The following is an 11,632-nucleotide window of genomic DNA, read 5'->3' as shown; positions in this document are numbered from 1 at the left end:
GCAAAAACTTAAGTTCTATTTGGCTATATAGCCGCTTGACCCTATATTTATATGTATTATAAAATATAAATAAGGAAATATTGATAATATCATTATACTATGTAAAATTAATAAGTAAAATGTATAAATAATAAGAAATAATAAATAAAAAAATAAAGAAAAAATAAAATATAAAAACAAATAAAACGATATTTTCAAATTTGGACGATATTTGTTGATATTTTGGATTTTTTAACTACTGAAAAACATCGGTATTTTACCGATAGATCATCGATATTTTAACGATATTTATAAAACAATAACGATTACAACGGATATTTTACCGAGACTCTTCAAAAAACGATATATCGGCGATATAGCACTGATATATCCCGATATTTTGAACATTGGTCTATTCACATATGATATAAATTATAAACAAATCATTTTCCATTACTAATACAGAAGGGATCCCAATACAGACTAGTCTTTGTTGGTAAGATAATGTTGGCTTAGCCAATTAGTTAAAATGCAAGAATGTAATTATTTGAATTAGTGGACACAACAAGCCCATATGCCCTCAAAGGGTCAAGAGTCCAAAAGGCTTGTAGCAAGTGTTCAACTTTAGGACTAAATCCCACCAAAATGCCTCTCCCTCCCTCTTCCAGCCTAAGTCATATGTACTTCATTTCTTGCTTAATTAGAAAAACCAACCAAAGTTCATTTTCTTTTTGCTTTTTTTCCAAGTTGCTAATGTCTCAAACAGAAGAAGAACGACCCCAAAAAAAAAAAAAAAAAAAAATCCTATCTTTCTTGTCTATAGACTACGAAACGGAATGCCTCCGATTCCTGGAGGGAGTGGACTTGGCCTCCTCCTGGACGACGGAGCCGAGGCTCCCGGAGGAGTCGGACCCGCTGTTATTATTAGTATTATTAGCGTCTCGGGGGGCGGGGGAGGCCTTGTTGGACCAGAGGCGAGCGAAGATCTTCTTGGAGCCGAGCACGCCTCTGACCTTTGAGGCGGCGGCGGCGGGCTTGGCGTTGGCGGTGGAGAGGCGGAGGGAGGCGAGCTCTCCGCGGAGGGCTCGGAGCTCGTCGGCGGTGGCAACGGCGTCCCAGTCCTCGTCGTCACCGCGCGAGCTGCTGCCGCGGGAGGCGCTGTTGATGTTTTTGGGGAGGTCGGGGGTGGAGCTGCCGCAGGCCCTCGCCTGCTCGAAGAAGAGCACCTGCACCACCACGCGCAGCGGCAGCCGCTCGTTTTGGACGGCGTGCGAGCACGCCTCCGCCGACAGCCTCCGCGTCTCCATCAGCTTGCATATCCTCTTCCTCTCGCTCTTGCTCACCCCCGCGTGTTCCTACATGCATAGTCGCCCAACTATTACACCACTTTCGTGTGCCAAAAATGGTCCTCTATTCCGCATTCAAATCCTAAACACTCTACTCTATAGAACATACGTGCGAATTTCAATAGACTTGTTTATTATAGATTTGGAAATGTCATTAAACCAGATTGATTCTGTATAAAAAAATAAAAAAAAAAAAAAAAAAAAAGTTTGATATGTTTTTCAAAAGAAGAATGTCAAAATCTATGTCTATGTCGCATGCGTCTTGTCTTATTTCCGACTATTTTCTTAATTCTCGAATGATTAGACTAGAATTTTAACGAATCGTGTCTAAAGTAGCTATATGTCTAGTTCTCCCTCATAAAATGACTAAAACGCTATATAATCAATTATATGAGAAAGAGAACTAATGTGCTCAAAAATCTAGTTCCGAATAAAAAATCAACGAAAATAAATGAAAAGGGGCAATTTTAAATTAGATTAAATTCATAAATAAATCCAAAGGACTAAAAAAAACATAATGTGCTACCTTGAGATACATGTCTATGGCTCGGTATATCCCGTCATGGGAAGGCCGGGAGATTCCCGACACCATCTCTGCAAGATCGACGAACGTGGATAACGGCAAGTTCGGGTCCTTGGCTATCTCGGCCAAGTATCCGTCGATCAGCTTTGCCACCATCAGCTTGGAAGCGTCCGACAGAATCCCGTGGCTCCGTTTCCGAAACTTGTCCCCGTTCTCCAACGGCTCGATCTCATTGCCCATCGAATCCTCGTCGTCTTCTTCCTCGTCTTGCCTCAAGAACTCCGCCACGATCCTCCTCACGATCCCGACGTCGTACATCGTCGAAGAGCCAACGTCCTCGTCCTCCGACGAGGATCGTATCATGATGTCGGCCACCGAGGCTGCCTCGAGCTGCTGGCCGATCCTCTTCACGAGCTCGTTCTTCACGGCCTCGCCGGACCCCACCAGACTCGCTGCCTTCAACAGCCTCAGAAGGAACCCGCACGAGACGCTCCCTTTCTCCGCCGGCAAAAGCCGAGCGATCGTGTCCACGGTCTTCCGGTGCTTCCCCGCGTCTCCCCCGCACTGGATCGCTCCCTTCCCGAAACCCGGGAGCCTCCTGTAGGCGTAGGCCTTCAGGGAAAGGTGAAGATACTGTTAGTCTAATTTTGATTTTGATATTTTTTTTTTAGTTAATTTCTCACCAAAAATTATCATATTAAAAAAATTAAAATCAGAATAATAAAAAATGAAACTTTTACTTAGTTATAGGTTAAAAAAAATGTACAGATAAATAGATGATATTTAGTTAATTTTGGTTAACCTGCTAAGATGCTTTTTGGGTTTAATGGCTACATGAAATTAACCGAAAAAATTACAAGTGTATATTAGCATTATCAAATAATTAAATGGCTGTCAAAATAACCTTGGCTATTTCTAATACTGGCATACTTCTAAAAGTTTCAACTATTTCACTAATTTTAAAGAAACCTTGGCTATTTGCTAATCCATTAGTGTGTTTAAACACCGTTAACACGAATTTTGTCTAATTTTACACCGAATTTTACGGTTTTCAATAAACTGAAATTCAGTCAACCTAACCCAAAAAAAAACAGGTTAAATTTTACCTGATATTAACCAAAAAAAAAAAAAATTCAAATTTACCTTGAGGGCTTCTCCAACAACCTCGCTCGAAACCGTGGCCTTAGCCTTTATACTCGCGAGGACTCTCTTATAGAGATCGACCTCGAGCTCGCAGAGATCCTCGACCCACCAGTCGCCCGGGACGCCCCGTTTGGCGAGGCTCCCGTTCTCTTCCGGAAGCTTCTTGCGGTTGTAGGAGTAGGACCAATCGACTCGCGCCACGTCAACACAGGCCTTGGCGGCGATAGCCTCGACGCAACGAGCAGTGAGCTTGAGCTCCTCGGGCAGCGAGGTCGGCATCGACTTGGTGGTCTGGAGGACGATGATGGAGTCTTTCCAGCCGCGGAAGATGCTCGTCCCGAGGAACACGTCGATCTTGTACACCAAATTGCCCTTCTCGAGGCTCTCGTGCATCTCCAGAAACTCCGCGGCGCACCGAGCCAGAACGACGTTGTGGGCGTTCAGTGTCACTGTCATTCCGTAGCAGAACTTTGCGCAGATCTCGAACGCCTCGGTTCCGCCGGGAATGTCTGCGATGAACACCTCGTCCGTTTGATCCTCCGCCGCCGCCGCCACAAGCCGTTGTAGGAGCGCGCTCTTCGACAGAAGCGGAAACTGCAAAAAAAAAAAAAAAAAAAAATTAAAATAAATATTTTATATATACCCGCAACTTGAAGCTAGTTTTGCTTGGCAAAGGTTATAGATGAGGCTTTACCTTGTGTAGAAAAAACTGTACATCTCCAATATGTACGGTTATATCCGAGGCCAATTCACTAGCGACGAACCTGCAAATGAATTAAAAAAAAATGGTGTTTTTGAGTTTCATAAGCAAATCAGCATTTTGAAGTAGAAATTCGATAAACAAAACAAAAAAAATTGTAATTCATATCATGGAAAAAAATGAGACAGAATAATTACGTATAAGCAAGCAAACACTAAATAAACGACGCCAAGGTTGAGTCATTACTCATTCACTATCATTTTTATACCCACAAATTTAACCAAAAATAGAAACCAAATCAAGTTTCTTTATATCATTCATTGAGCAGTCTTAAGTCCACCCAAAACAGAAGATAGCTTTCACAAACTGGATCAACAAATTTAAATGGGTTAGGAAGAAGAATTAACCACACAAGCAACACAAATCTCAAACTATGAATTATAAAAAGACGAAGATGAAGAAAATGAAAGCGAATCGATAAAGGAAAATGGAAAAAGATGAAGAAAAAAAAAAGGTCTCACCTTTGAGTTTTGCCATCGGTCTGAAAAGAATCCGGCTTCGATCCAAGTTTCATAAACTTCATCTTGGTGAATCAATATAAAAAGCAAGATCTTTTGCAAAAACTCTATAAGCCTGCCTCTCCAAGAAAAAGACCTATTTGCCCACAACACACACAGAGAGCTAAAATCTGATCAGCACTAGCTAAAGTAAATCAAAAAGCTTGCTTGAACACCACTCATCCTCAACATAAAGACTCCACAATCAATCCCATTTTGAGTGACAAGAAAGAAAGTGAAAGCCCCCCCTAAAATGCTGAAATGTGACCAAATACTCAGTAACTATACACACACACAATACATATATATAATATATATGTATATTAGTATAGAAGGCTTCAAAAGCCCCTTTCAAGTAAACAGATCTATGGAAGGATAGTCCGAACAAGAACGAGAGAGAAAGAGAGGAGAGATTGAGAAAATGTCAAGTCTAAGCAAGGAAAAATACACTGCTGTGAGATGTGTAGTTGCAGTGGTGTGTATTTATATATAATTATGTATAGGAAATTATTATAATACAAGTTTCAATGGAGAGAGAGTGTGTTTCCTTGGTCGGCGGCAAAAGCCCACGGAGCTCGGGGAAACCGAGTCAGCAGAGGAGACATTGCCAACAGACTCTCAACACTAAACTATTCACAAAAACACACTCACACTCAATGAAAATCTGACCAGAAATGGATTTAAATCTTTCACCACCACATATAATTGTTTTAATTAATCTCCATCTCTCTCTGATTGCTTGTTTTCATTTGTTTTCTCTCTTGAGATTAAAATAAAGCTCAACTAGTGATTCAGCATATGCCACAAAGCCCTCTCTCACTTAAGCTTCAAGTCCCAAACCCAAAACACATTTTTTTTTTTATATTTAAATTTCAATTAAATTTTAACCGTTGGAGTTGGAAAACTGCAACAGAAAACAGCATCTCGGTATCAGTTGAAGGAAGCACCAAAACGGTAGACAAGAAGCATCTTGCTTTCTTTATTTTATTTTATTTTTTCCTTCAGGGCAAAGTATATAGGAATAAATGGGAAAGATCACCAATGCATAAAGTTTAATAAGAAGAAGAAAAATCAGTAATAATATAGTGGACGAACAATCAATCGAAAAGATCAAACTACCAAACAGCAAAATCACTACAAGTACTGATGTGAAATCTGAGGAATCTACCAGAATATATCTTTCTCAAATCTCTTTTTTGTAGCATTATAATAATATTTAACATTGATAGTAGTAGCACAAGTGAGATCATGTGTTACGTTGTGTTTGTGAAAGGAATCTCTACATTGAAGAAATCTGTATGCACAAATAGCACAATCATAAACCAACATTTAAAAAAAAAAAAAAAAAAAAGGGACAGAGAGACAAGAGCCCCAAAATCAACTCTCTGCGTAAACCCCAAAAAAACCCATTTCATCAAATCTAAGAATAGCAACAACACAATGCAAACAAAGGTTCAGAAAGAAAAAGGACAGCATTTTATGGCATCAGAACCAAACCTTGAAACTAAAAAACAAGCAAAATTGACCCAAGATAAGAACTTTAAAATAAAAATGGAAAATAAATACTAAAAAAACTCACCCACTATGTTACTATTAGACCTTCAACGCCGGCATTTTGACACAACATATCAACAGCTGTTTGTGTTTGAAGTGAAGAGACCCTTAAAGCCTAAGTGTGTTTTTAATAAGTCCCAAGAAGACTCGGAAAAGCATTAAAAGTTGAGAACTTTTAAAAGCCAAGTTACTAACTCGTTGTGTTTGTCCTGCTGCTTTTTTCAAAGACGGAAAATGCTTTTTTTTTTTTTTTTACTTTTTGAATATTGGTTTTTAATTGCCATGAAAAGGAAAAAAATAAAACGAAAAATAATAATAATAAAGTAAGAGAAAAAATGTTGATAATATACGAGGGTTGTGTGAGGGCATTATAATTAAGAAGACTTTATTACATTGCTGAGTAATGCACGCCAAGAACTGACACTCAGCTTTCTTGTTGTTCCCATAGACAGCCCGGTCTCTCTACGCTCTATTATTTAATGCTTATTTCATGACTTTCTAAATCTAATTAGTTAAAATCTCAACACACAACCATGTATTTTTTGGAATGAATTTGACTCTCTCTCTCCTTTATATGTTTATCATGTGGCATCAGAAAACTAGGAAGTGATGATCAACGGTCACCGAAAAGCTCAGTATAATAATACAAAAAATAATATTAAAAATGAAATTGTTATTTGTTTTTAGTCTTGGCTGATATAAAACAAGTGGTGATATCTCATACTAATAATGGAATGCACAGAGCATTGATTGGCTTGAATTTCAAGATTGTCTAGGTACATTATGCCCTCTGATACCATTTATTATTCTCACACATGTTCATTGCCATTGTTCCAATCTGATATGAGCATGAAAGCTCACCATAATATGTCTAGAAATACTTCCTTCTTTGGTCATCTTTGTACGTTTTACAAATGTGAACTAATAATAATGACATTGTAAGAGTAATTGCATTGGGGAGATATTTAGTGGTGGGCCATTTTCCAATTATGACCCAAAAAGTCCTATTTAATGGGCCCGAGAGAGAATAAGGATCGGCTAAAGCGCTCGAACCGGTCCTTATTGCAAACCGACATTCTAAGTTCGGGTCATCCCAAATGAGATTGAATAACCTTGCTACAATTGATAGTTTTATAAATTTGGTACAACTGAGATATATAAAATTTTCATCGTCATTTTAACAGCGAATCGTCGAGATTATCCAGTTGCTCATCTTAAATAGCATTAACCATAACAGACATGTGGCGCATGAACATCAACATCACTATTATCATACCTCCTTGTACCATTAAAATCCAAATCAAAGGAGTTCTCTACCCTACTCCGTTCAGGTATTCGGGCCTTTACAGCTCACCAACAGACTTTATCTTACTTCAAGCCGTTCTTTACTGTCTAATACTCTTAGATATAGCATATATATTTATGAAAGAAGATGTTGAAGTTCCGGATCAATGGCTACATCATAAATAAGACTTCTAGTAACTATAAGCCTTAAGGTTCATGAATTTGGTACCGGAAAGGTATCGCAGATAGAGGTCTCAGAAATAAAAGAATAGAGAACCTCTTCATAGTATCGAACAAAGACAGAGAATACAAACAATTATTACCTTACCCTTACCATTCACCACCAAGATAAACTTATTGTGTGTAGCTCTTATTTATCGATGTTGTGGATGACCAAGTGTTCTCAAAGTACATATATTCATATATTGCTAGTTTTCACATTCAACACATGGGCATGAAATATCATATGGACATGAAAAATTTTCTATATTCTCGCAAATGGTTTGACAATGAAACAAAAAAAAAATTATACATCTCTCGCGTTTTGTTTTGTATATTTATGAGTACAACATATATATGATGTGTCCATAATACAACTATATAAAAAGAAATTAAAATATAGACATTTCAGTAGAATTGATGTCAAAAGTATATTAGTGCACTACATAAGATCCATGTAAGACGTATGGGGAAAAAAAATAGACGGCGCTCATTTATTGAAAGTCGTCTATTCAATTACACGGCGCTCATTTATAGAATTATTACAAATCAAATTGTAACTTAAAAATTTAGGATCGATCGAACACAACGATTATCATTGTCAATAGAAAGCGTATATATATATACTGTTCTTCTTCTCAAACACGACAACTCATTGAGATAAAATAAAGTCCGCATAAGAAGACTTGACAATACTAAATTATTGATAATTTGATACAATCGTTGTTATAATGAGTACTAGAATTAAAAATATCTCTTTTGAATCCCACAAATTTGGGAAACCAAAATTTGATCAAATCTTTAAAAATCTAGCATTAAAAATCAAAAGACTTGTCGAGAAAGATCTTGGCCCTATTGTTTCAAGCAGCGATGAATAACATGTAGCCAATTTTTTTAAAGAATGAACAGTTTGTCAAAACACTAAAAATGTGTCATAAAGGAACCAACTAACTTACTAAATTTTACGTAGTTATTTTATGGGTCCAGCAGCTATATAGCCCAATAGAACTTAAGCTTTTACAAAATAGCACAAGTTTACCAAGTACATGCAAAATGGCCAATAAAGACAGGATTAAAATTAATGAAGGCATCATTAAATTTAATGAAGGCAAGATTAAAATTAATGAAGGCAAGATTAAATTTACTGACAATCTGGAAATCCAACGGATCCAGTCGTCTTTTCATGTGCATCAGATTCGGCACCGGAGACGAGGATCTGAAGCAGAACCGGAACAGCTCCGTCTTCGGTGACGCGATTCTTGCGTCCTCGACGCTCGCGTCGTTCCCGATCGCTCCGACGGCGGCGGCGGAACCGGATCGCTGCGGGAGAAGACTCGACGGTCTTAGGACGCCTTCTTCGAAGACGATTCTCCGAGCAGCGTCGTCGCCGGAGGCGGCGATGACGGAGACGGCGAGGGCGGCGAGATCGTGGAGGGAGTGGTGGTCGAGGAGAACGAAGCTGATTCTGCCGATGAAGACGAAGCCAATTCCGCCGGCGGCGAGAGTGAAGGCGATTCAATCCTCTTTCTCTGGTTAAAGTTTTTGAGAGATGGCTATTTTACCAAACAAATGAAACTATGGCTATTTTACTAAAGAATTAGTTTGAATTGGCCATTTCATACTAATTTTCCTTATTTTATTTAGAAGTTTAAGTGAAAAGGCCTAAAACTTCATATTTAATTGAGGGAAATTATTAGTTAATTACTCAAAACGAATATTTTAAAAGGCATTATAAATTTGTAGTAAAATAACTTATAAAATTGGAATGTAGTCAACGTTTGCAAATGTTTAGGAAAATAGTCAATGATAATTATATTTGACTTAAATTTAAACATGCTATAATTAACAAAAAAAATTGTAAATAATTTTTAAAAATCGAAATTAATGACAATGGGTCTATTTTTAAAGCTCTCCTCGCCACGAATCCGGGGTTCGAAATCACTCAATTTCGAGTTCATATGAGGAATATATAATTTTTTGAAGTTTTGATGAGAAAAAAAAAACTGTATAAGAGAGAGTGTGTGATGAACTGTAGCAAAAAATATATAAAATATATAAAATAAATCAAATAAAAAATAATAATAAAATGAAAAATTCAAATGGATTATTCAAGTGTCACCTCATCTGTTTGACTATTTTTTCCTAAAATTTTCAAACGTTGACTATATCACAAACGTTAAGTTTATAATGGCTTAGTTTGTTACAAATTTCTATTTTAAAAATAAAACAATCTTCTAGCTTTTGAAGCCTGCCATGGGCATAAATAAATCATGACTAGGGGTTGGTAAAGCTATTAATCTGAGATTGATGAGTCATGCAAATTATGTTGGGCTATTCGACTATATGTTCTTTGACTTGGCTTTCCTTAGTTTGACCATTTTATATATCTTACAAAACTAGCCCTCGTATTATTTTTTTCCCACGTCTTCTTTGCTGTAAGACTATACGAGATAGGAATTAGGTTTTTGCCCCTTAATTCCATTAGCCTAAAACCGACCTTCTCGGGGGCCATTACTTTTTGGTAACTTTTTCTTCTCTATGAATAAAATAATAACTTACCTAATAATTAATTATGAAATAAATATTATAAACTTCGATTCCTTGTTACTAGGGTTATAAATTATCAGCTTTTTCTTTTTAAACTTTATCAGGCATATTAATTGTATGTATGCGCATATAATAGTATGCAACAGCGTATTTTACAAGTTACAACGATCTGCTTTGAAGAAAAACAAACAAACTGATTCTGTGTGTGTGACAGAGAGAGGCTTTAATATTCATCTCCATTACATACATACATGCATGTATGTATTATTACTTTAATTATTAACGGTGAGTTTGACTCGCCTAAATTAAACCTGCCGTGAAGAAGAGATGCTAAAAGAAAGATGACCTTGAAAAATCACCAAAAGAATATGGCCTCAATATAAAAGTCACCCTCATGATATTATCATAATCCCATCTCAACGCATCCCCATGATAGTGCTAGATAATTATAGTTTCTGTTTTATAATAACTATACACCGCAAACAGTTTTGCCTGACCAGATCTCTCTCTCTCCCCCTCTCTCTCCCTCTCTCTCTCTATTTTTTGTTTCCTAAATTATATATATATATATATATATATATATATTCATATATCGATGCCTTACGTTTCAACAAACACATGGTGCTGACTGTACTGGTATAAATTATACTGTTATATATATGTATATTATTTTGACGGTGTGCTTTTTTTTCTCGGAATTTTGACAGTGTGTGAGTCTGTTGTGTTGCAATATATATTTTTTACATATTCAAAACCCCATATGAATAAAAATAAGATATCTTGTTAAACACTTGATTCCTGCAGCTAGGTATTTGAGCTAGCTGGTACATGATCTCAAATTCTCAATGTACACATAATATAGTCAAATTAAGTAAGTAACTTTATTATTATTTCCCTTTTTTTCCCTTTTTCGGTTGCAATGTAAGAAAGCCATGCTGTCGCGGAGGGTTTATCGGTAAAGATTAGTCAACAAATCATCGTCACGCCAATAATTTGTTTAAACAACTTCCAACAACGTTATAACAGCATTAAGTTGCATACATTTTTTCATCTGTACGTTAGACTTAGAATCTAATCTTAAACGATATATATATATATATATATATATATATATATATATATATAATATGTGGGTCATATTTGGATCTGATCTGTCACTACTTTGACCTATCAAATTGCAATATATATAAACACAATACATGAAAGAATATATATATATATATATATATATATATATATATATATGTATATATCGTATATCTGACTCCCAAAAAAATATTATTATTGAAGTGAAAATTTTGAGACAATAATCACCAAGTCCGAGCTAGCTATATATACGTAGAGAGTAGAGACTGAGCATATCTTGTAGAGGATCGTCTTAAACATGTGTTTGAATTGCTTGGTGTCTCTTAGTGTACCATTCAAGTGAAGAGAGATCATCAGAGAGAGTCGTATATTAATTTTTTGGGGACAATCTTTCAATAATTTCCAGACACTGGAGGATTTCATATATGCTTGAAGATCCAGATTCTTTGCTTCCCCATTAATACTGCATATATAGTATATTTTAGCTGTTAATTTGTACTCTCTCTTTTAATTTCGCATCTAGGCTCCTAATCAAAATGGTATAAAAATAGTTGTTAAATAATCTACTTGCCGAAAATTGGGGCACTATTTGTACAAATGAATGAAGCAGAAAAAATAATGCGATATGTTTTAAAAAATGATTTCATCAAACATTTTAAAACATATGCATGTGTAGTCCTGCGCCATAATATCT

The 11,632-nt window shown here is 36.4% G+C and overlaps 1 protein-coding gene across 3 annotated transcripts; it reads right to left on the bottom strand.

The window, feature by feature from the left end:
* Positions 1–456: 456 nt before the first annotated feature.
* NPY2 (Phototropic-responsive NPH3 family protein) lies at positions 457–6,013 on the bottom strand. 3 transcript variants are annotated; one of them, XM_089623337.1, is made up of 6 exons: positions 5,828–6,013; positions 4,213–4,372; positions 3,686–3,755; positions 2,992–3,585; positions 1,852–2,460; positions 457–1,334 (listed from the first exon to the last, which is right to left on the bottom strand). In XM_089623337.1, exons 2-6 carry the CDS (start codon positions 4,272–4,274, stop codon positions 804–806), a joined length of 1,866 nt encoding a protein of 621 aa, XP_089479463.1. In that variant the 5' UTR covers positions 4,275–4,372; positions 5,828–6,013; the 3' UTR covers positions 457–803. The 3 variants fall into 3 exon arrangements, with proteins under 3 accessions (XP_089479463.1, XP_089479462.1, XP_089479464.1); XM_089623336.1 differs by having other exon boundaries at positions 4,213–4,345; XM_089623338.1 differs by lacking the exon at positions 5,828–6,013 and adding an exon at positions 5,746–5,763 and having other exon boundaries at positions 4,213–4,345.
* Between the last annotated feature and the right edge of the window lie 5,619 nt (positions 6,014–11,632).

Source organism: Urtica dioica, chromosome 8, assembly GCF_054948205.1.
Source record: "Urtica dioica subsp. dioica isolate 48M chromosome 8, U.dioica_male_clone48M_v1_H2, whole genome shotgun sequence".
In the NCBI taxonomy this organism is placed as follows: Eukaryota; Viridiplantae; Streptophyta; class Magnoliopsida; order Rosales; family Urticaceae; genus Urtica; species Urtica dioica.
This window is presented reverse-complemented; position numbering and strand designations above follow the sequence as displayed.

Bases quoted from the DNA above. Each gene is read 5' to 3' on its own strand.
- NPY2 (XM_089623337.1), bottom strand. From the start codon at position 4,274: ATGAAGTTTATGAAACTTGGATCGAAGCCGGATTCTTTTCAGACCGAT. The intron at 3,586-3,685 runs GTAAAGCCTCAT...TTTTTTTTGCAG, and splicing joins TACAGTTTTTTCTACACAAG to TTTCCGCTTCTGTCGAAGAG. The intron at 1,335-1,851 runs GTAGCACATTAT...CTATGCATGTAG, and splicing joins CCATAGACATGTATCTCAAG to GAACACGCGGGGGTGAGCAA.